Below are 25,870 nucleotides of genomic sequence, written 5' to 3' on the forward strand. Positions count from 1 at the left end.
TGGGAATTTAGAGTAAATTAAACTCTCAAAGATATGCCAAATTTTTCCACTTTAACTTTAATGCTCAACTTTTTTCCAAATCTTTTCAAGAGATAGTAATAAGCAGCAAAGCTATAATTTAATTTTTCTTTTCTTTCATATTGGCCCTCTGGCTAAGGCACTAACAAAACCATGAACAAAACACAAGTAATGCAGATTAAGAATAATATTCATAAATCACAAATGAGATGTATGATCAATCCCTAATATAATGAGCTGGTAATTTCATTTTTTCCTGGTTATCAAAGAAAATTGATTGGTGAATATCTTAAACATGTATAAATTATCATGCATAGGGAAACTGTTATTAAAGAATCAAATAAAGCATGCAATGTTAAATCAATGAAGTTTTAAGATAATTCATTTTCTCAAAGCTTATCACTCTTATTGTTTCTGATTATCATAAACTAATTTTTCAATTAATACAATTCTTGAGGAATTTAGTTAAGTGGCCATTTTCTATAATTCTAATACGAGCCCCCAACTTATATTAATAGTCACACAGGATAACATAGTGTAGAGGATTCAGGTTCAAACAACCTGGGTCTAAATCCCATCTTACATCTTTAATTTCCCCAATCCTGTTTTCTCATTATAAAACAAGTTTAATAAAGTACTACCTCAAGTAGCTGTTTTGTGAATTAAATGAGATAATCCTTATAAAAGACTTATGTTGGCTATGTGTAATCAACACTCAGTCACACACCCTGACTTACATCCAAGTTCAGCTTTATTACAACTGGGTCACAGGACAAAGGATTAATTTCAGTCTTTCCTCCTGAAGCCTACTTGAATAATTTGATGTAACTGTTCATGAACAATGTATTTAACCTACAAAATATAAAATCAGTGTCTAACAATATAAACTAGAAAAATATTTAGACAATATACTATGCTGAATTTAGAACTTGGCTAACCTGAGTCATTTTTTTAAATGTCTCACTTAAAGTAAATAAAGTAAATAAATCAACAGAACAGTCTCTACTGTTCTGAAACAAGGCTCCTGAAAAATTAGCTCAAAATCCAGGATTACATAACACCCTTGTAAACAACCCCCCTTGGAGATGACAGAACTTAACTACTAGACAAAAAAACAGTATATGTGAATAACTAAAAATATAAAAGAACCAAGACAGAAGAAAAAAATAGAGTATATTTTTTTAAAAAATACAAATTTGAAGAACTTCTAAAAATATAGTCACTAAAAAGAAAAACTCAAAAGAACAGGTTAGACTACAGATTAGATGGAAATGAAGAAGAAACCAGAAGAAAGATATGATCACAAGAAAGACCTAAAATGTGAAAGATTAAGAGACATGAAGGATAGAATGGAAAAAAAATGAACATGTCATGTATTGGGAGTTCCAAAATACAAATAGATAAAATGAATAGGGCGCCTGGGTGGCTCAGTCAGTTAAGCGGCTGCCTTGGGCTCAGGTCATGATCCCAAGGTCCTGGGAGCCCCGAATCGGGCTCCCAGCTCAGTGGGGAGTCTGCTTCTCCCTCTCCCTCAGACCCTCCCCGCTGCTTGTGCTCTCACTCTCTCTCAAATGAATAAATAAAAACTTTAAAAAAAAATAGATAAAATGAAGAAAAGCCATTATTTGTGAGAATTTCCCAAAAAAACCCAAATTCTCAAATTTAGGAAGCACAACCACCAGTAGGTAAGTTATGGTGAAACTACAGAACCCCAAAACCAAAGAAAAAAATCTAAAAAGCAACCACAGAAACAGATTAGCTGGAAAGTTAAGCAATTAAAACTATAACAGGGGCAACTTCAATAAGAGACTAGAGGGGGAACAGAACAGAATCTTCAAAATATTAAAAGAAAATTATTGTCAACTAGAATTCTGCATCCAGCTAAACTATATTCAAGATCAAGGGAAATATGAGGAAATTTCTAAACAAATACTGAGTTTACCACTCAAAGACCCTCACTAAAAGAACTACTGGGCGCCTGGGTGGCTCACTCAGTTTAAGCACCCAACTTTTGACTTCAGCTCAGGTCATGATCTCAGGGTTGCAAAGATCAAGGCCCACGTCAGACTCTGCACTGGGCCTAGAGCCTGCTTAAGATTCTCTCTCCCTCTTCCTATGCCCCTCCCCCCTCAAAAAAAAAAAAACAACTACTAAGGGACACACTTTAGAAATAGAACCAAGAAACAGAGTGAGATGCAAGACATACGTATGAGATAACCATTTAGTAAACATCAGTAAATCTAAGAACTATGAAGAAATATAATCTTCCTGTTCTCCAATATTCAGTGTCTCTGACTGTAAGAAGTTAAGTTTCATCCTATGAAACTCAAGCATGGCATGATAAATTCAAATACAGCCATATGCTTTCCCTTGACCAATAATATGGCATGTCACTTGGGAGCAGAAACTCTAAGAGCCTCAAAGTTCAATATTGTACAAAGTTTGAGGAAGGGAATGACAAGAGATAAGTCAAGATCCAGATTACTTATCTGTCATATTAAGGAACTTGGCCTTTACCCAGAAATGAAAAACTATAGAAAGATTTTGAAAGGAAAAATCAAATGGTCAGATTTTAACTTTACATAAAATACTCCAGGAGTTGTGGAAGGTATTTTAAAGAAGAGACTAGAGAAGCAGGAATACCAGCAAGCAAGCTATTGCAACTATACAGGAAAAAAGTGACAAGTACTGAACTAGTGCAGTATACTGAAAATGTAGAAGAGAGAAAGGTATTCAGAAATATTCAGTATTCCAAATCATATTCCAAACACCAACATTCAAATTAATGACCCAGAATGATCACAGAAAAGACCAAACCACAATGCACTGTAAAATATCACTAAAAAGTTAAAAGTTTTTTTTTTTAAGATTTTTTTTTAAAGTAATCTCTACACCCAACGTGGGGCTCAAACCTACAACCTCAAGATCAAGAGTCACATGCTCTACCAACTGAACAAACCAAGCGCCCTCAAATTTGGTTCTATCAAAACAAAGTCAGAATAGAAATGTACTGGCAAAACAATAAAGGACATTAAAAATTCATCCACATGGCATCCTTCCCCCCACCCCCCCACCACCTCATTCCAGATAGGGTTTTAATAGGGTCAGAAATTAAATACCACATTGTATTTCACTTACATATTGCCATTAGATTGTCTAGAAGTTTTAGATGGGTAAGAGGGGAGAAAATAAAGAATTCTTAGTAAAAGATATATGACAGACATCATCACCATCTCCTAATATTAATTATAAATGGGCGCCTGGGTGGCTCAGTTGGTTGGGCGACTGCCTTCGACTCAGGTCATGATCCTGGAGTCCCTGGATCGAGTCCCGCATCGGGCTCCCTGCTCAGCAGGGAGTCTGCTTCTCCCTCTGACCCTAACCCCTCTCATGTGCTCTCTCTCAATCTCTCTCTCTCAAATAAATAAATAAAACCTTTAAAAAAAAAAATTATGTCACAAAGATGATTAATTTTCAAAAGACAGGAATAAGAATGGGGTATACTTGTAAAGTATGGGAAAATCAATCTAATTAACTGAAGGATAGATGTATAGTTTAAGAAATGGGGTACTGAGAGGCCCAAGAATTGACACTTTAAACTCCATGAAGGCAAAGTCCATACCTCTCTTATTCATTGTTTTATTCCCAGCACCCACCTGACACCATGTCTGGCACACCATCTCTGCTCCACAAATATTCATTAAATGAATGAATGGATTGATCCCATTAAAAACAGATATATGTTTCATAAAACAGAACAATCTCATTTTATTAAAGCATAAAAGAGATAGGTCTAGTCAAAATAGCAACATGTAAAATTTTGTTCATAGTTGATTCTTTGACTTCTTAAATAAATGTCTTATTTGAAAATTTAAAAGCTAAGCCCTAGTTAAATTTATACTCTAATTTATAGGAAGAAAAGATCATCTTGTCCCATAAATTTGAGTATATGGTACTTTATTGAGTAAATCTATCATGAAAGCAAATCAACTTCAAGGAAAGGTCATATGAACATTAGAAGCCTATGAATACATCCTGACAAATAACCAAAGACAACAACTGGTATTACCTTCTGCAACTGATGAACAAAAGCATTATCCTTTCCTATTAATGTGCTCACTGTGATCAGTATATAGTCACAAAAAAGATTATTAAAATCCCACTCTCTTGGGGCACCTGGCTGGTTCTTGATCTCAGAGTCATGAATTCAAGGCCCACGTTGGGGGTAGAGTTTACTTAAAAAATAAATAAAATTTTTTAAAAAATTAAAATTTTTTAAAAATCTACTTTCTTATAGGATCAATATACAAGGTCATTTCAATCCTGGAAGTTAAGCTAACTCTTTTTTTTAACATGTTTTTATGTATTTGATAGGGGCGCCTAGGTGGCTCAGTCATTAAGCATCTGCCTTCGGCTCAGGTCATGATCTCGGAGTCCTGAAATCGAGCCCTGCATCGGGCTCCCTGCTCCACGGGAAGCCTGCTTCTCCCTCTCCCACTCCCCCTGCTTGTGTTCCCTCTCTCGCTGTCTCTCTCTCTCTCAAAATAAATAAATAAAATCTTAAAAAAAAAAAAAAAGATTTTTTTATGTATTTGAGAGACAGAGTGAACGTGAGCAAGAGAGAGCACGAGCAGGGGGAGGGGGAGGGGCAGAGGAAGAAACAGGCTCTCCGCTGAGCACCCCAGGATCATGACCTGAGCCTAAGGCAGACGCTTAACTGACTGAGCAACTCAGGCACCCCTAAGCTAACTAAATCTTAACCATGGAAGTAAAGAAGCAAATTCCAGTATCTTGCATAATGATTAACTATGTCATTAATTCCAACCAATTTAAAAATCACATTCAAAAAATAAAAAATAAAAATCACATTCACTAAAACCTCTCTTTTCCTAACATGCATTTTAGGTATTTAAAGTAGGGGGGAAAAAAAAAACCCTACCTTCCATAAGGCAAATCTTGACTATGTTAGGCAGCTCCTAAACAATCCAGATACTTTCCGAGTTCTTATTCAATTACACAATTGAAAGATGCCTTAAGCCACTTTTTTACATTTAAGGTTTTTTGTAATTATAAACCATATACGGCTTAGTGGTTAACAGCTCAGGTTGTGGATTCCGAGCTTGAATCTCAGCAATATTACTTGCTCAGTGACTTAAGCAAGCTACTTATACTCTCTGTCTCAGTTTCATCATTTATAAAGTGAATATTAAAAGAGTACAGTCTGTTCTGCTGTAACTTACATCTTTGCCTTGAATTACCTCCTACAGGATTGTTAAAGAGTAGAATAATGTAGACGCAATCCTGGTTTATATGCAATTTTTTCCAACAGAATTAAAAATACTTGGCAGTATGTAAAGATCTTACGAAAACCTAAAAAACTGCAGAACTGCTTTCCTATAATGCAAATAGTACCTGGTTTAATGACTCCAAGAACTAGTATACTTTTTCTACAACATTAAGTATCCAACAATCTGCAAGTACAAATGAAAAAACTGCAAAGATATTTCTCTCTGTATTAAAACAATGAATTAATGAGGAAAGCTACACCTTGGATCAGATTTTTAGTACTGATAAAAATGTTGTCTATTGGAAGTTAAGAAATCAAGCCTACATCTCAAACAAGAAAGCATAAGCTCCAGGGTTAATACCACAAAGTGAATGTGATGCTAACATGAAAATACTAGTAGAGGGGCGCCTGGGTGGCTCAGTCGTTAAGCATCTGCCTTCGGCTCAGGTCATGACCCCGGGGTCCTGGGATCGAGCCCCACATCAGGCTCCCTGCTCAGCGGGAAGCCTGCTTCTCCCTCTCCCACTCCCCCTGCTTGTGTTCCCTCTCTCGCTATGTCTCTGTCAAATAAATAAATAAATAATCTTAAAAAAAAAAAAAAAATACTAGTAGAGATTTAATCTCCCTACTATTTTCATCAGGATTATTATTGATTTTTTTAGTATTCTGGTCACAAGGTGCCACAGGTTTTGAATGGCCCACCCCAATCCTATTTTTCCCCCATAAATCCTATTATTTAGTCCGCTTTTGCAAAACACAAGGCATTTTGGCAGAAACACCTAACTACCTAACTGTGAGAACTGTAGGAATTAAATTGGGTTAATACATCGAACAGAACCTGGCACACTCAGTAAGTCTTAGATATCGCTATTATCTATTATAACCAAAATAACATTACTTTCAACTCAGAAGCATATCAATTATCAATGTATGTTTCCCCTACCTCGAGAGCCATAGATCATCTCACCAACACCGAAAATAAAAACTGTGAACCCAAAAGAATCTTCTTTTTTTATTATGTTATGTTAATCACCATACATTACATCATTAGTTTTTGATGTAGTGTTCCATGATTCATTGCTTGCGTATAACACCCAGTGCTCCATTCAGTACATGCCCTCTTTAATACCCATCACCAGGCTAACCCATCCCCCCACCCCCTTCCCCTCTAGAACTTTGAAAATAGATTAAGAACCATAAATCCACATGTTTTGGTAAACTAACAAAATCACCCACTCACACTTCTGGCCACTAGCACTGCCTTACCCATCCAAAGACACCTACAGTAAGGAAAATTACTCTAAAATGTTATGGATTTTGTGTACGTTTGATGTCTATTAATTTCACAGAAATTTGATCTAAGAAAATGAGTCAGTGATAATGTTAATCATTTTATAATACCTTTATATAATTTTCTTTAATAATTTTCTTCCTCCATTTCAGATACCAATCATTCTCTTAAATCCAAGCCTACTTTGTTTCTAGAAAACATTTGGGTTTTTGTTTGTTTTCAAAGTTTTATTTAAGTAATCTCTACACCCAATGTGGGGCCCAAACTCACAATCCCAAGATCAAGAATCTCAAGCTCTTCCGACTGAGCCAGCCAGGCGCCCCTAGATTTGTTGACACCCATTGGAAACTGATTAACTATCATATAATTATCAGGCCTATTTTTTTTAAGTTTCATGTATTAACACAAAACCAACACTTTTTAAAAAATGCTTCATGTTAAAATGTTTTCATATACAAATGTTATTTATAAGCTCTGAGATATAATAATTATTTTTATTCACAATATTGAAGCCCAAAGATCATGAAGACTAGATTCAACTAGATATAAATAGGATTTAAGATAACATATTTGTATTGGGTGCCTGGGTGGCTCAGTCCATTAAGTGTCCAACCCTTGATTTTGGCTCAGGTCATGATCTCAAGAGTCATGAGATTAAGCCCCCCATAGGGTTGGCTCAGCATGGAGCGTGCTTGGGATTCTCTGCCTCTCCCTCTGCCCCTCCCCCCCACTCGCACATGCTCTCGCTCTTAAATAAATAAATAAATAAATAAATAAAATTTTAAGAAGATTACATATTTGTATTACTTTATGAGAAAAGTATTTCCACTAGAAACAACAAAACCCAAAAACCTCATCAGAGGCCTAATTATTTAAAATTCTCATAGCTTTATAAGATTTACTGAGATTTTTATAAATAAAAATTCCACACCAATGAAGTTAGTACTCACTAAATAAAGATCTCATTAGGCAAAAAGAATATCTTTTTCAGTTCCCAAGCAATAGACATATTTCTAATAAAACATAATTGAGACCTCATCAGTTTTCATCTTTCTCTAAAACTATACATGGAGAATCCAGCCCCTCACCTCGCTCTAAAACTGCAATTTTGGGGGCGCCTGGGTGGCTCAGTTGTTAAGCGTCTGCCTTCCGCGCAGGTCATGATCACAGGATGCTGGGATCGAGCCCCACATCGGGCTCCCTGCTTGGCTGGAGGCCTGCTTCTCCCTCTTCCCCGCTTGTGTTCCCTCTCTTACTGTCTCTCTCTCTGTCAAATAAATAAAATCTTTCAAAATAAATAAATAAATAAATAAATAAATAAATAAATAAACTGCAATTTTTTTAGAATATAAATTACTAAAAGACTGATAACTCTGGTCAAAAGAAGTCTGAGAAATAAATGCAAACACCCAGGTGCATTTTGTTTCTAACAAAAATTAGAGCATGAACATCAGACAGTTACATATCCTTAGAAGTCATTTGGTACCCAATTTCCTACCCAAAGTAAGAATCTGCTCTACAAAATCCCTAATATGCAGTCTTCCACAACCTCCATCAACAAGAAATTCTGTACTTAACATATATTACTTTTACACATATATTACTTTTACACAAATCCAATTAAATCTCTGAAGAATCAGAAAAGATACACAAAGACACACAAAACACCTTAAAAATATAAAACTAGTAGTGTTTTATGAAGTTAGTTTAGCAAATTAGAAAGAATTCATGTACTCTCTACATTTTTTTTATTGTTTCCTTCTTTTGTTTTTTACTTTGGGTATTGTCCCAACAGCTTTTAAGCCAAAGACTCACTAGAAAGACTCACTGCATACAAGTAGGTTTCTGAGTATATATCCCATTACATGACGTAATACTAGAGAAAAGGAAAAACTACCTTAAAGCAGGTTAAGAGAATATCCTGAAAATAAATTAACAAAATTGTCCCTTAGTGCTAAAACATATATTGAGGTAACTCAAAATTGTACATTGAAAATGCGAGCTACCTTAAAAGTATCTTCATAAGAAATAGTCAGGAAATACGGAAAGATATATAGATTAAGGTCTTAACAACATATATTTTGCAAGAAAGAATCAAACTAGGCTTCCTAATGACTGTAATTTATTAAATGATAAGACTAGGACATTTCCACTTAATTTAACAAACATTTTTGAAGTACCAAACACTAAAAAATCTAGAGGTACAAAGATAAATAAAACAATTTATTACCTAAGTACTATAAAACAAAAATGCATTCTGGATATTTTTTTCACATATACAAAAACTATTAAATATATTTTTAAAAATATATGTGTGGAAAGAAATACCTTATAATATAAAAACTAAATATACTAGATAAATTAGGCTAGGTCAGTATGAAAAACAAAAAGCTTCCTCTATTAATTCACAAACAAAAGAAAAATTCTGACTTTTCAGTTTTCCAAATGATTTCTCAGTTTAAAATGAACCAATTTAAATGGAAACAAGAATGTATACCTGCAGGGACTTAAATGATCAAATCTATCACCTCCAAGAAACTATGAAGTTTTTAAAATTCATCAATTCACCTACATTTCTTTTAATTATCAACATTAATAAACAAACTAACAATATCTACTCATGATCTATATAAATGTTCATATACTTTGAACCATTTATTCCACTTCTAGAAATTTCAATACACAAAGCTACCTAAAGGGCGCCTGGGTGGCTCACTTGGTTGGGAGACTGCCTTTGGCTCAGATCATGATCCTGGAGACCCAGGATGGAGTCCCGCATCAGGCTCCCTGCTGGGGGGGGGGGGGGGGGGGAGTCTCCCTCCCCCCCCTCCCCCCCCCCCCCTCAAGCGCTCTCTCTCAAATAAATAAATAAAATCTTAAAAAAAAAAAAAAAGATTGGGGCGCCTGGGTGGCTCAGTCGTTAGGCATCTGCCTTCAGCTCAGGTCATGATCCCAGGGTCCTGGGATCGAGCCCCACGTCGGGCTCCCTGCTCCGCGGGAAGCCTGCTTCTCCCTCTCCCACTCCCCCTGCTTGTGTTCCCTCTCTCTCTCTGTGTCTCTCTCTGTCAAATAAATAAAATCTTTTTTAAAAAAAAGATTATGTAGGGTTTAAAAAAAAAAAAAGCTACCTAAAGAAGCATTTCAATAGCAAAAAAAAAATTTTTTTACTCAAATAATTCATCTCCTCAGACAGTGAAAACTATAAAACATTGATTAAAGAAATTAAGGAAGACCTCGATAAATGGAAAGACACTCCATATTCATGGAATGGAAAACTCAGTATTCCTCAAAGTTATCTATAGGTTCAACACCTCCCCATCAAAATCCCAGCTTGCCTTTTCACAGAAACTGACAAGCTGATCCTACAATTAACACAGAAATGCAAAGAACCAAGAATAGCCAAAACAACCTTGAAAAAAAAAAAAAGTAAAGTAAAAGGACACACATCGCTATTTCAAAACTTACCACAAGGCTACAGTAATTAAGATAGTGTGGCTGTGGTAAAGAACAGACATACAGATCAAAGGAAAAAAAGTCGAGATAAATCCTTACACTTATGGTCAACCGATTTTTGACAAAATTCAGCGGGAAAGAATACCCATTTCAACAAAGAGCAGTAATAGCCACATACAAAAAGGAATTTAGACTCTATCTTATCACTCTGTCACATACAAAAACCAACTCAAAATGGGGGCACCTGGCTGACTTAGAAGAGGGTGGGACTCTTGATCTCAGGGTCGTGAGTTTGAGCCCCTTGTTGGGTGTAGAGATTATTTGAATAAATAAAACTTTTTTAAAAAATCAACTCAGAATGGATCACAGGCCTAAATGCAAGAGCTAAAACTATGAAACATCTTGAACACAGGATGTAAATGTTCTAAAATTAGATTGTGGTAATGCCTGCACAGCTCTGTAAACTTAATAAAAATCAGTAAATTGTATACTAAAACAAGTGATTTTTATGGTATGTAAATTATACCTCAACAAAGGTTTTTAAAAACAAGTCATTTCTAAAAAATCACCACGGCTATTAAATAAATTCAGAAGAACTATATAGTATATTGCAGAGCCAATGAGGCTGGTAATAGCTATATAGAAACAAAAAATTATAAGGTTGGGGGGCGCCTGGGTGGCTCAGTTGGTTAAGCGACTGCCTTCGGCTCAGGTCATGATCCTGGAGTCCCTGGATCGAGTCCCGCATCAGGCTCCCTGCTCGGCAGGGAGTCTGCTTCTCCCTCTGACCCTCCCCCCTCTCATGTGCTCTCTCTCTCATTCTCTCTTTCTCAAATAAATAAATAAAATCTTTAAAAAAAAAAAAAAAAATTATAAGGTTGGAATATGATGACTTAACTATCTAAACAACAAATATTAAAATAACAGTAAATACTTATAATAGCACTCAATGTACCACACATTATTTTAAGTGCTTTACAAGTATTCATTCATTTAATCCTGGCTACAGTGTAGTTTCCCCCTTGTACATAGGAAAAGCTATGGTACAGAGTTTAAAAAAACTTGCTCAAAATCCCAATAGGGTGTTGAGGTAATGAATGACTTTTTTTCTCTTAAACAAGTATCTTTGAAAAGAATAGTGGATATCATCGGTCGCTTATCCAACTATCCATTTACCCTTTCAATTTTTTTTAAAGATTTTATTTGAGAGAGAGAGAGAGAGAGCAAGTAGGCAAGGGGCAGAAGGAGAGGAAGAAAGAATCCCAAGCAAGCTCTACACCCAGCATGGAGCTGGACTCGGGGCTGGATCCCAGGACCCCAAGATCATGACCTGAGCCAAAGTCAGACACTTAACCAACTGAGCCACCCAGGCGCCCTACCCTTTCAGTCTCTTACCCAGATTTTTCTTTGTGTATCTACCTCTCCCTAGACATGCCATGTACTTCAGAGAAAATCAACCCCATCCTTAGGTATAGTAGTTGGCCCTGGTTTGCTTAAGCCAATCAACCATTTCAATGACCACAGTCACTAGTTCACTAATCAGGTCATGACTCTTACTTGGAATGTTAGGACAGTGAGGCTCTCCCAAGAGATGTGAACAAAAATATATATGGTCCCAACTACTACTAGCAGCCATCCTACAATCATGAGAGGAACAGCAACAGACTGAAGAAAGCAGAACAGAAACGGAAAGAAACTGATATTTAATACTACTGTGTTACTCTAAGTCTTGCCCTACCTTTGGACTTGGAGATAAATGAGCCTATAAATCCTTTTTATTGTGTTTAAAACCAGTTCAAGTTTTCTATTACTTATAACATGATGTACAAATTCATGGGGGTTGGGGGAGCACATTAAGAAGCATTTTGTGTTATTATCTTTCTAATAAACGTTCATATTAAAGGCTTGAAAAATAACTACCTGAAATTTTATATGTCTCACACAGTAGTTTGTAGTATTTTAATTGGACATTTTAAAATGTTATTTTTTAAAATATCGATTTCCAATCCTTCCTGAAAAATCAAAAGCTATGACACCTTTGGGCCCATGTTACTGTAGACCAACAACCAACCAGAATGGAATAGAAACTGCCTCTCTAAGTCTACAAGTACACCCTCTGCACACAGTCAATACGAATGAACGGAGCCTCTATGTGATGTGCTCAGGTCCTATAGGTATTACAAGTTTGCACCGTTAGTATCTTTAGCAGGACCTGTATCAAATGACATGTAATGAGTCATAAAAAGTTATGTTCTACCTTTTAAGCTTTAACATTTTAATTAAAATCATATACTTATTAAACAAATTTCATTAAAACATGTATTTGTCACTAGCCCATGGGAAACACTATTCTTGAACTGAATACCTTTAAAGACCTGATGGAAGCCTTAAACTCAGCAACAAGTTCCTGAAAACATACCAATACATTAATTACTCTGGGTCCAAATGTCTGACAAATGATTTTAGCATACAGATTTTAAAAAAATGAAATGGTTTTAAGTTGCAACAAGAAAAATGTAAACGTTGACTAAAAGTTTGAAACACTTGAATACACAGGTGTGTACTATTAATCAAAACTTACCTATAAAACAGATTTGCAAAAGAAATTACAAGAACAGTGGTAAATTTCAAAGGAATTTTGGTCAAGTTACAGTAAGGTCAAGCTACATTAGCAAATTTAGGAGGCAGCACTTTGTAAAGATCTCTGGAAGTATGTATGGCTTTACCACTAATTTGGACAACTCCAGGGGAGGGGAAGTTGTTAATTTTAACAGCACAAATATTATTACTTAAAGCAGCTAACATGTAATCAGTAAAAAACAATCAGTAGGACATAATCTACTTTAACAAAATGAGTCAAAAATAGGGAAAAGATATAATAACTAAAATAGTTTAAACTTACTAATTAAAAATCCAGTGAAGGTAGGATAAAGGAGAACACAATAAGGATTCAGTGATACTGGTAATATACTGGTTAAGAAAGAAGATTCACAGGGCTAATATCATTATAATACTTCATTACTTACACATATTGCATATTCTTCTGTCTGTATTCTGTATTTTCACAATTTTATAAATTTTAATCCAATATACTGACTATAAAAAATGTTAATGATAGGGCGCCTGGGTGGCTCAGACGGTTAAGCGTCTGCCTTCGGCTCAGGTCATGATCCCAGGGTCCTGGGATCGAGTCCCGCATCGGGCTCCCTGCTCCTTGGGAGCCTGCTTCTCCCTCTGCCTCTCTCTCTCTGTCTCTCATGAATAAATAAAGAAAAAATCTTTAAAAAAAAAAAAAAAAAAATGTTAATGATAATCTTTCTGCATCCACATGCCAAGTAAGAAAACCAACTGAATGACCAGAAAAATGGTCTGCTTTTAAGCAGTTTTTTTACTTCTTAAAGCAGTTTTGTGAAAGTTATTTGAATGTTAGAGGAAGAAATGAGGGGCGCTTGGATGGCGCAGTCAGTTAAGCCTCTCAGTCTTGATTTCGGCTCAGGTCATCTTCTCAGGGTCATGAGATCAATCCCCAAGTCAGGGTCTGGGCTTAGGGCGGAGTCTGCTGAAGATTCTCTCCTTTTTGAGATCTACAGTGAAGCCCCCTCTGTGTGGGGAGATAGTAACACCTTGTAACTCAATACAGCTGGGTACTATTCACATAAACCAGAGCTGAGCCAGGCAGGAATTTGCTGATTAATTTATTTTTAATGCAGTGAAGTATACCATGCACCAAAATAAACTTTACTGTGTGTACCTTAAAAAAAAAAAAAAAGATTCTCTCCCTCTCCCTCTCCCCATTCCCTCAGCACACGTTCACGCTCTTAAAAAAAAAAAAAAAAAAAGAAATGAATTCTACTGATGGAGATTTCATCATTAATATTAGGTGTTCTTATATTGAGGAAAGTTATGCCTGAGCTATAAATACCTGCTCAGAGAAGCAAACAATTCTACATCAACTCAAGAGACAGATGTACTCCTGGAAAGACTGCCATTCTAAGAATCACCAAATTGTAAGCAATCTATTCAACCTTTCAGTGTCTCAGTCTCCTCATCTATAAAATGAGATATATAGTAAACAGTTATTGAAAGAAGAATTTAAAAACATATGTAAAGCACTTGGCCCATTGCCTGGCACATAGTAAACATCGTAACTTCTGTAAAATCATTATTATTAATGTCATTTCCTTCTTTGAGCAGAAGATTAAGGCTGATAACTATGGAAATATTTAGGTGCCGTGGTACTAACAATGTTGAGACGGACTAGCTTACCAGATTCCCAAAATTTCAGTTCTCAAGATTTTCTAAAGACTGGCCAGGACCCTACATATCCATGAAGGAACATATAAAGTATTGTAAGGGAGAATGGAAAAGGGAGGAACTGATCTAATCCTGTGCTCTACATGAGAAGAGAATGAGATGAAGAAGAGGTGTAACTGAACAGTTTCCCTCTCCTTTTACCAGACACCTATTACTCTGAAAACATGTAGCTGTGCAGAATTTAACCAATAATCCTTTATCTCTACCAGGTCTACAATTCTAGGCAGCATATAAGCAAACCATTACTACAGAATTTGGATTTTCCTTAATAAAATGCAGGTAACTCATGTTTGGTTGTCCACCTTCACACAGGGCATTCTAAAGAACAAAGGAGTTCGAATTCTCCTTTGCCAGTGGAATATTATATTTCACACACAAACAACTAATTATGGGCTATATCACTACCACAGATTTCTGTTTGTCCTCAAGGAACATGAGGTTTAGAAACAGAAAAAGAAATTTAAAAAAAAAGTTTTCAAGTCTACTTTGAGGTAGAGGAATGAATCAATTTACCATTTACCTCCTTGAGACTCACAAACTTTTAAAGACCACAAACACACTAGATCCCCAAAGTTTTGATAATTGTTGAAACTGGATAACACATACCAGAGAACTATCCTGTTTTTGTATATATTTGAACATTTCCATACATATAGTTTTTTTAAAATGTGTACATGCGTGTCTGTTATTTATATATAAGCAAACAAAATGGTAGAAAATACCCTATTGTTCAAAGTTCTTATACTCCAATAGTAAGTGAATTTCATTTAGCTCCTTTCTCATTCTAGAAGTTGTACTGCAGGTGACCAGACTATTGGTAAAGGTCTAGTGAAGGAAATAATTAACTGCCCTGGAATAAAACAAGCCTAACCTTGAAAACACACAGGCAAAAGGGAAGAGTACTAAACAGTTATTACAGCTATTATACATTCATATTTGTTCCCATCTGTTATCTTCTAACACAGGTAAGTAGGCAGAAGAGGTGGAAGTATTTTTAAGGCCAAATTTACCTTTCATTCTTCAAATTGATGGGCAATAGAAGTTGCAGTAAAGAAATCTAAAACGTTCCCATTAGAAATAACCATTTCTAAGAATGGAGTAGAGAAAAAGTATTGCTTATCCACCTTTCAAAAATAACATTCATAGTTCACAGTATAACCGGCAACTTCCAATAACCAAGTATGCTTTACTGCTAGACATGCATTCACCAAAGAAATAGATTCGGTTATACTGCATCTGCCAGAATTCTCTTTTCAAATTGCCATTCAATTTTCACAAGATGTAACCCTAAATTCATTCCAAAATTTAATTTTTTGTTAGTTATGTCTAAAAATAAAACTGATCAAAATATAAATACTAACTTTGTGGCAAATTAATCTTTCATCATGAACAAATCTTTGTTCATCTGTGAACAAAAGTTTCATGTTCAAAACTTACAGCAAAACGTAACTTAGGCAGACTCAAAAGAGTAAGTAGTATCTAGGGCATTTATTTCTCAAGTCCAAAAAAAGTCACGAAAATATCTTTAAAATGTTAAAGAGAACTGCAGACTTAGTTATATATCCCAAGAAAAAAAAAGTTTATATAATAAAACTCCTCCACTGGAACCCCCACAAAATACTTCCAAGCAACAATTATTTCCTTAGCACAAACGTGATCTGTTCACTTTCACAAAACCTGGAGCACCTAAATTTACATAATTCCCCTTAAACTGAAAAATACAAAAAAATTCTTTCATTTAGGTCAGTAGAATTTTGTGCTTCCATCCATGGAAAAAGCCATCAGCAGTCTGAGTCAAGCACATGGCTCCAACTTTAACGTCTAGTTCCCCAACCCACTGAGAAGAATATATGCTTATAAAATAGATATCTACTTACCAGGTTAAAGACAGTTTCTACAATATCCCTATTGGATACTTCTCCAACTTCAACCAACCCCGTTAACACGGCAAATTTCATTCTGATGCCCCTGATGGGGAGCCCTGGTTTCAGGGACAATGCACCCTCTTCAGCAGAGGTTTCTTCTTTCCCTCCACCTCCCCCGTCATCACCTGTTGGTGGCGGGGAAGGGACATTATTGTCTTCACTAGCCATTGCTAGCTAGTTCATGAGAAAGGACAACTCGGAGTCACTATGGGACAGCAATTGCTGCACTAGGAATAAGCACACACACGCAACACAAGAGGAAAAGGGTCACTCTTCCAAGTTGTGGAGAAACCCCAAAAGCAGTTGATGGGGAAAGTCCTTGGCGTCGCCCTCCTCCTCTTGGAGAATATTTGTCCAATCTCTCTCCCCGAGGCTGACAACAACGCCAAACCCTATTGGAAGATTAGATAAATGTTAAATACGCTAGGTTTTGTTTTAGGGTTTTGTGGGGGGAGAAGGAAATAGTTACTGTCCGTCAAATAAGTTGCTAAAGGGACCTTACTACCAGCCACCCGCTAACCTCCCTGGCTCAAAGAGGTAGGTTCTGAGTGAAGGCGGGTTCAAGAGGCCCCTGAACAGGTTCACTCCTCCCCCACACTCTCGCAGGTTCCAGGCGCAGGGCTACCTCTCCTCACAGGTGCACGGAAAGAGGACCTGTCGCTGGGAAATGAAGGGTCCGAGGAAAGGAGGGAGCCCCCAAGCTACCACAGAAGTAGAAAGTTCCTCCTCACCCAGGTACTCCGGACTCGTCCTCACCCCCGGCCAGGGAGCCGCGAGACGGAGGCGGCGGCGGAGATCCAGGGCAGGAAAAGGCGGGGGAAGGGGGCGGTGATTACTCTCAACGCTCGGCCCAGGGGGAGGAGTGGAGCACTTAGGCACCTGAGGTTCGACGGCGAGAGGAGGGGAGGTGTGTGTTGTGGCAAGGAGGGAGGGGAGGCCCGGCGGCGACGGCGAGGAGAGGGAGGAGAGAGAGGTCAGTGCACCTGGTCGCAGCCTCCAAGTTTCCCTAGTCCGCTCCCCGGGAGTCCGCGGCTGCACAGAACTCCATGGCTTCCTGGCCCGCCCGACCCCTGCGCTCAGCCTTTGCAAAAACCGCCGCTGCTGGCGCTATGGACACCGCGGCTGACGCTGCCGGCGGTGGTGAGGTTGCTACTGCCACAGCTCGCCTCGCCACGGCTCGCGCGAATGCCCCTGTGCCCACTGAAGCTACTCCTCGCCGCCATGACAGCGCCGAGGGCTGCCGGGCGCGGCGTGCGCGTGCGCGAGCGCGCGGGACGGTGGGGCGGGCGCCCGCGAAGGCGGAGGCAAGCGTGTGGCGGGGTGGGGAAGCGCGGGAGGCCTAGGGGGCCGCGAAAGGGCGGAGGTGCCAGGCGCGGGCTTGCAGGCAGGACTACGTGTGAAGGTGGGCACGCTAGCGGGCGCTTTGCCCAAATAACACCAGGTGTGTCCCGGACCGGCCAGAAGAGACGTTTCGTACCAGGAGCCGACTCTCCCCGCACACACGCGTACACCTCCCACCCGCGACCTGGGAAGGTGCTTTGACAAGTGCTGAGGTGATTCTGAAGCTTCTTCTGTTGTTAAGTTACCGTAGGGTCTCCTAGCGCGCAGAGAACCCGCCCCACGTTTCCAAGGTGTCTTCTTGGACTTGAAGGACACTTGAGGGACTGCTATGAGCCAGAGAAGTGGCAGCGCTGGAGCCAGCGAGGCTGCTTTCCTTGTCTAAAGGGAGCAGAGAGTCCCCACCCCTGACTGCGTTCAGCTGCTGCCCGCCCGCGGCGCTCCGTGAAGACTTAGAGATTTCCACTGGGATGCCCCAGCAGCTGCCACCGCTTGGAAGAAGATGGGAGGGGGGACGTGTCCATGAGGAATGGGAAAGATTCCTTGCTTTGCAGCTGCCGCCCCACCAAACCTCTCCCACATTCTAAGGAAGGGAGGATTCCTGAGACAGCTGCTCCAAACAGCGTGGAGGCGGGGTTAATTTTGCCTGTAGATCTCAGGGGTTTTTTTACTCGTAATTTTCCAGTGTGAAAGTTAGGTTCGCCTCATTCTCAGATTAGTTTAAAAGATAAGTTACATTAGGATTGAAACCAGCACAGGTCATCGTAATGTGTCCTTCCCCTCCACCCTCACTATTAACAATAAAGTATTCTTCCTGATGCATTAGTGAAAAACAAGTATCGTTAAAGTGGTTTTTCACCCTTATGTACTCTTTGAAGTCATAAGGCCTTAAAAAATGATGTTTAATATACTAGTAGTTCCCTAAAATGAAAGTGAAGAAAAAGTGAAGTCAGATAAAAGTTAGGAAGTACCAGGGAGGAGCCAGAAAAAAAAAATATATTGGTTTGAGAGATGTAATAATTGCCTAGAGAAAGGGTTGGGATGGGCTTGAAAAGGAAACTGAATTCCAACTATCACATGGAAATTTGGAGGGAGGGAGGTAACATGAGTTAAGACAAGAAGCATCGGGGTATCTTCAGAAAAGCGGTACACATTTTAAAAACACTAAAATGAATTTGACTTCACCAAATCGCCTATGGTTGCAAATGTTTGTTAAAGACTTGTTTTGCAATAAGCAGATACTCCAAAGATGGAGCAGACATTTTTCTCATGATCTGAATTGGTGATTGATGTATTGCCAGGGTAAGAGGCAAGCCACATGAATGGCTTGCCTTTCCTTAAATCCCTGAAAAACTAAACACCTCAGATTTAAATTTCAGATTGTGGGACACTTGGGTGGCTCAGTCAGTTAAGCGTCTGCCTTCCCCTCAGTCCTGATCCCAGGGTCCTGATATCGAGCCCCCCCATCAGTCTCCTTGCTCGGTGGGGAGCCTGCCCCTCCCCCTGCCTGCCCTCCCCCTGCTTGTGCTCTCTCTCTAACAGATAAATAAAATCTTTAAAAAATAATAAAATAAATAATACATATATATTTCAGATTGGTAAATGAATAAGTCTGGGGCGCCTGGGTGGCTCAGTCATTAAGCGTCTGCCTTCGGCTCAGGTCATGATCTCGGGGTCCTGGGATCGAGTCCCGCATCGGGCTCCCTGCTCAGTGGGAAACCTGCTTCTCCTCTGCCTGCCACTCCCCCTGCTTGTGTTCCCTCTCTCACTGTGTGTGTCTCTCTCTCTAATAGATTAAAAAAAAATCCTTAAAAAAAAAAATAAGTCTGGAATAAGAGGGAGTCAGGTGTCCCTGAAGTAGAAAGACAACTTTCACTTGACCTTTAACACATCTGTGGGGAAGGAGACAAGGAGGCACATTTGAGGTAGAGAGGCATTAATGAAAGGCTTCTATTAAAGCATTTTGTCTCCCCAGATTTGGGCAAATAGTCTTACCTTGAGTATTTTTTTTTTTAAGATTTTATTTATTTATTTGCCAGAGAGAGAGGGAGAGTACAAGCAGGGGGAGTGGCAGGCAGAGGGAGAAGCAGGCTCCTTGCTAAGCAAGGAGCCTGATGTGGGACTCAATCCCAGGACCCTGAGATAATGACCCGAGCCGAAGGCAGACTCTTAACCATCTGAGCCACCTAGGCGCCCCTCGAGTATGTTAATATATCTGGCATACAATTGCTAGTAAAGTATTTGCTAAATAAATAAACGTCTGCCATTAAGAAGGAGATGACAATGAACATGTCCTAAACACAGTGTGGTCACAGTTATTCAACCTAAATGACTGGAGCTAAGATTTGTGTCTGTCATGGATTTGCCAGCTCACTGTTAACACTATTCTACTGGTGAAATAAAAGGGGATATAAGACAATTACCCAAATATTTCCCCAAAAAATTGTCAACTATTTTTTACAGTTTTTCAGAATTATCCAACCTCCTGCTTGACTTTGCTCCTGGTTACAGTAAAATACATGGCAAAAAATGGGGGTTCAGAAGGAAGCATATGGAAGGTAGAAGAGGAAACTTCACTTCTAGCCACAGTTAGAGTACAATAGCTGTTTACGTCAAAAGAATAAAATCAGAGTGCTTCAGGGTGAACTATCTGTCCCATCAACTACTAAGCTCCTTCATGGCACAATCCTGAACATTGTAGGTACTCAAAACATATTATTTGGATTGAGTTAAAACTCTAAAGATGCTTGCTTTAAGTTTTCTCACCTGAAAGCCCTTGCTTAAATCTATACAACTACTACCAGTTAAAGGGGGTAGGAGCTTGGTATAAATGGCTGTCTTAATATGGAAAGCCGTTTACCATTTGTTAGAATTTGTTTATCTTTTTGGTACTATAATGGATGTTTTCTAGTCAAAAGATTTCATATAAACTATCAGCAGGTGAATTTACAGGACTGCAATACTTGTATCCCTACATTATATGCTCAAATGCTACACAAAAAGGAAGAAAGGGGGGAAAAAAGATTACTTCCTGTAAAGCCAGGCTCAAGTTTTTTTTATCACCATCTACTTTGTATTTCTTGGACATCACCATCTTGACAGAATTAAGGACTAAAATTTTTCATAATTTTACTTGCCTTCAGCGTATGTTAAAAACCATAGCAGGAAAAAGAAGAAGAAGAAAAAACACAGTAGATTCAGAACAGGAAGCCTGTGCATAACTCAGAGGAACTCAGGCAAAGAGAATGTAATTTCATGGTGAAATCAAGATTATTGATCTATAAACCCTTACCTATATAGAAAGAAAATTTTGATAGCAAAGATGGGATGGAATTTTCTTTCTACCAGAAAGAATACCTAACCCACCCAAATGTAACTTATTGGCATTTTGCTAGCATATAGTTGAAATGATAATTTAGGGGAAAGCTACCACCCACATGATTTGCTATGAGCCTGGATGTGTATCTCTGGATTTGAAGTTTTCTTCAAATTGTTATTTCTCATCACTTATGGTATCATAGACTGGAAATACATGGTCCTGGCTTGCAGCACCCTCCTTGTGAGAAAGTGAAACATTCATTAAATCTTAACTAATGTTAAATAAAATTTTTATGCTAGTAGTTTTATTAATGATATTTTTATTGGGCGTTAGATTCTGGGAACAATTTAATTTAAAGGGAAAAAACATCACCTTCTTTAATGGTTGGAAACTCAAAAGTTTAAGATTAAAAGTTTATATGATTGATTGTTTAATATCTAGAAGTTCAAAATGATCCACATCAACTTACTACATTTTGGGAATTTTTTTTTAAAGATTTTATTTATGTATTCATGAGATACAGAGAGAGAGAGATAAGCAGAGGCAGAGGGAGAAGCAGGCTCCCCACAGAGCAGGGAGCCTGATGCGGGGCTCAATCCCAGGACTGTGGAATCACGACCTGAGCCGAAGGCAGACGCTTAACCGACTGAGCCACCCAGGTGCCCCTGGGAATTTTTTTTTAAAGATTTTATTTATTTATTTGACAGAGACACAGCGAGAGAAGGAACACAAGCAGGGGGAGTGGGAGAGGGAGAAGCAGGCTTCCCACTGAACAGGGAGCCTGATGCGGGGCTCAATCCCAGGACCCTGTGATCATGACCTGAGCCGAAGGCAGACGCTTAACGACTGAGCCACCCAGGTGCCCCACATTTTGGGAATTTTTAAATTCTTTTTTCCCTTGTGTATGTCACAAAAGAGGTAGAGGCTTTGTAAAGGGCAACTCTACTTTCAGCAAGTATGCTAGCCAAGACATACTTTTTAAGACATAAAATATTAATGTAGTAGTTAGTGTAGTTGGCATGGACATAGACTAGGTTGGTTGATTTGTCTTTTCTGTTTTCCCATCTCTATCTTGTTCTTAAGTAGTGTGTAAATAGGTATCTCATTTACAGTGGTCCCTTATGATAGTAAGTTAATAGTTGTCATGATACTACAAAGAAATGTACCACCACCCCATCCCACCTTTGCAATCTATGTAAGCGTATATCCCTAGAATAACTATTGGTATTGTTAGCTAAATTCTGAATTTTTGTCCAGGTGAGGTCTCTGAGAGGTCAATGTGTCTCCTGAAAGTGGGAGGTTACCATTTCAGTCATCAAGAGGGAAGTGGGGGGTTCACATAGGAAATGAGACACCAGGAGAATGACTTTAAGCAGATAGGAGAAGAAATTACTTTTTTCTAGCCCCCATTCTCTGGGTTTGAACTTTTAATTTCTTGCTAGTACTCCAACTGAAAGGAGAAAGATGACTGCTGTCATATGGAGGCAGGCTTGGAGCATTCCTTCTTGGAATCCAAGCCACGTGGAGAAGCTATATAAAGAACAATCAAGGGGCACCTGGGTGGCTCAGTCGTTGGGTGTCTGCCTCGGCTCAGGTCATAATCCCATGGTCCTGGGATCAAGCCCCGCATTGGGCTCCCTGCTTCGCGGGAAGCCTGCTTCTCCCTCTCCCACTCCCCCTGCTTGTGTTCCCTCTCTCACTGTGTCTCTCTCTGTCAAATAAATAAATAAAATCTAAAAAAAAAAAAGAAGAACAATCAAAGCCCTTCAGTCAACAGTCCCAGCCGAGTTTTAGCCAACCACCAGGACCAATAGCCTACCATGAGAGTGAGCCATCTTAGCTATTCCAGCCAGGGTGAATTCTCAGATGACTGCAACACTGCCAACACCACATGGTATACAATAGCACAGTTGGACCCAGTTAACCCACACAGAAATTATGGGAAATAATAAGTACTTGCCGAATTAAGCCACTGAGTTTCAGGGGTGTTTGTTACATAGCAATAGAACAACAACATCAGGTAAAAATATATTACGTAGTTTTGGGTTACTCTCCTGACCATATTACTTTTTTTCTGTCCAGAGTATAAACTTTTAAAAATATTCCAGCCTTGTCACATCTATGTTGTAATTTGGAGTCCCCATAATTGGGCCCATATCTTAAAGAGGATGGTAGCAGAGATCCTCAAGGGAAAGGGGAATTATGTGGGATCACATTTGGGGTTATAAAGTCCACAAGAAATTTTCCAGGGAGGACATTAAGTCAGGGGACATTAAGTCAGGGGACTCTACCTTTTTAAGTCATATACCACTGATGATGTGGTACTGATTAAGACCAAAAGATATTGGGGCACCTGGCTGGCTTAGTCGTTGGGCGTCTGCCTTTGGCTCAGGTCATGATCCCGGGATCCTGGGATCAAGCCCCGCATCAGGCTCCCTGCTCAGCAGGAAGCCTGCTTCTCCCTCTCCCACTCCCCCTGCTTGTGTTCCCTCTCTCGCTGTGTCTCTCTCGGTCAAATAAATGGATAAAATCTTAAAAATAAAGACCAAAAGATATTTAAAGCAAGAAGAAATTCAGTCACAGAAATTAAGATCATTCCAAAAAATCCATGTACTGAGTGCTCCTACATATTAAGCACTGCATTAGACATTTAGATAAAAGAAAATCCAACCCCTGCCTTGGGGAGTCACAGTCTAGTCATTGGGACAGACATTACAATGCAGTATATTAAACCTATAAAACCTAAAAGAGAGACTTTCAAGAAAAAGGTGATACCAGAATTGAGTATTAAAGAATAGGAATAAGCCAGATGAAAAAGTCAGGGAAGGTTATTCCACGATATGAAAAGTGTCCAGAATGGTTGGACATTTTGGACTGAGAAGACAACTGAGTCCAATTCCACCCTTAAATAATTAGATTTTTCTTCTGGATAGAGCTATAGAGCAATAATAAGCTTGCTCTGTAAATAAATATTGAAAAATGCATTCTACCACCCACACTTTGATCACACCCTCTTTATAGGTACTCTTTATGTATGAGGAATCTAAGTGTGGGTAACTCTTATCCCATGACATTAGATGGTATTGTGATTGTCTAAAATGTCATTATAGTGTTTATTGTCCCTGCACAAGGGGGAAATGGAATTGACTCTGTGCTTACACAATAGGCAGCAGAAGGGGAAATGAATAGATTATGATACATTCTTGGTTTGTTATGAATGAAAATTAGCTTAGCATAACCAAGACTCCCATGCCTAAATTATAATTGTTACAGGAAAATGGTAAGCCTAGGAAAAGCAAGTAGATTGTTAATAAGAAGTTGACTAGAGATGAAGCTAGAGAGGTGGAGTGGACCAAAGTAAACCAGGCTAAGGACTGGGTTCTACCATGAAGGGAACTTTCAAAAATAAAAAATAAATTAAAAATGAGTGGACAAATTAAACAGACACTTTTCCAAAGAAGACATCAAAATGGCCAATACAGGGGCCCCTGGCTTGTTCAGTCCATAAAGCATGTGGCGTTTGATCTCAGGGTTGTGAGTTCAAGCCCCACATTAGGTGTAGAGATTACGTTAAAAAATCTTCTTTTTTTTTTAAAGATTTTATTTATTTATTTGACAGAGAGAGACACAGTGAGAGAGGGAACACAAGCAGGGGGAGCGGGAGGGGGAGAAGCAAGATTCCCACTGAGCAGGGAGCCCAATGGGGGCTCGATCCCAGGACGCTGGGATCATGACCTGAGCCGAAGGCAGACGCTTACCGACTGAGCCCCCCAGGTGACCCACTTTAAAAAATCTTTTAAAAAAATGGCCAATAAGTACCTGAAAAGATGCTCAACATCACTAATCATCAGAGAAATGCAAATCAAAACCACCTCACACCTGTTAGCATGGCTATCATCAAGAAGCCAAAGATATCAAGTGTTAGTGAGGATTTGGAGAAAAGGGAGCCCTTGTACACTGTCAGTGTGAATGCAAACTAGTGCAGCCACTTTGGAAAACCGTATGGAGGTTCCTTAAAACATTAAAAATAGAACTACCATATAATCCTGCAATTCCACTTATAGATATATATCCAAAGGAAATGAAAACAGGATATCAAAGAGATATCTGCACTTTCATTTTTACTGCAGCATTATTCATAATGGCCAAGATATGAAGCAGCCTAAGTTCCTATCAGTGGATGAATGGATAAAGAAGATGTGATATACATATATAATGGAATATTACTCAGCCATCAGAATCCTGCCATTTGCAATAACAGGGATAGACCTGGCGGGGATTATGCTAAGTGAGATAAGTCAGACAAAGAAAAATAGTTTATGATATCACCTATATGTGAAATCTAAAAGAACTACACTCATAAAAACAGAGAATGAGATAGTGGTTACCAGGGGCTGGAGGTGGGGGAGATGTTGTTTAAGGGTACAAACTTGCATCTAGTAGATAAATAAATCATAGAGATCTAATGCACCACATAGTGGTTATAGTCAATAATACTGTATTACAAACTTCAAAATTATAAGAGATTAGATCTTAATTGTTCTCAGTACAGAAAAAGAAATGGTAATTATATGATGTGATAGAGGTGTTAGCTAACACTAGGATGATAATCGTATTGCAATATATAAATGTATCAACAAGTTGGACAGTTGGTTAAGCGACTGACTCTTGGTTTCAGCTCAGGTCATGATGTCAGGGGCATGAGTTTGAGACCTGCATCAGGCTCCGCACTCAGTGCGGAGTTTGCTGGAGTTTCTCCCCCTCCCTCTACCCCTCCCACTATGTAAGCATGTGCTCTCTCTCTCAAATAAATAAATCTTTTAAAAAGGGGAGTGGGGATGGGGATATATAGACTTCTAGGAGTTGTAATTGCCTAATGTTGTGGTTCTTAACCTTGGCCATGTTTTATTTATTTTTTAAAAGAT

The 25,870-nt window shown here is 38.7% G+C and overlaps 1 protein-coding gene across 5 annotated transcripts in view; it reads right to left on the reverse strand.

Annotated features, from left to right (window-relative positions):
* The window catches only part of LRBA (LPS responsive beige-like anchor protein), a 758,742-nt gene extending 741,218 nt beyond the window's left edge, over window positions 1-17,524 (reverse strand). For 3 of the 5 annotated variants that reach the window (XM_032412967.1, XM_032412966.1, XM_032412963.1), the window contains exons 1-2: window positions 17,020-17,524; window positions 16,241-16,680 (exon numbers count right to left, since the gene is read on the reverse strand). In XM_032412967.1, the coding sequence (XP_032268858.1) occupies window positions 16,241-16,456 (216 nt within the window). In that variant the 5' untranslated portion in view covers window positions 16,457-16,680; window positions 17,020-17,524. The remainder of the gene's footprint in view (window positions 1-16,240; window positions 16,681-17,019) is intronic. The other 2 variants (XM_032412965.1, XM_032412964.1) reach the window with 2 other exon arrangements.
* Window positions 17,525-25,870: the final 8,346 nt, after the last annotated feature.

This window comes from Phoca vitulina, unplaced genomic scaffold (genome assembly GCF_004348235.1).
Source record: "Phoca vitulina isolate PV1807 unplaced genomic scaffold, GSC_HSeal_1.0 scaffold14, whole genome shotgun sequence".
Taxonomy (NCBI): Eukaryota; Metazoa; Chordata; class Mammalia; order Carnivora; family Phocidae; genus Phoca; species Phoca vitulina.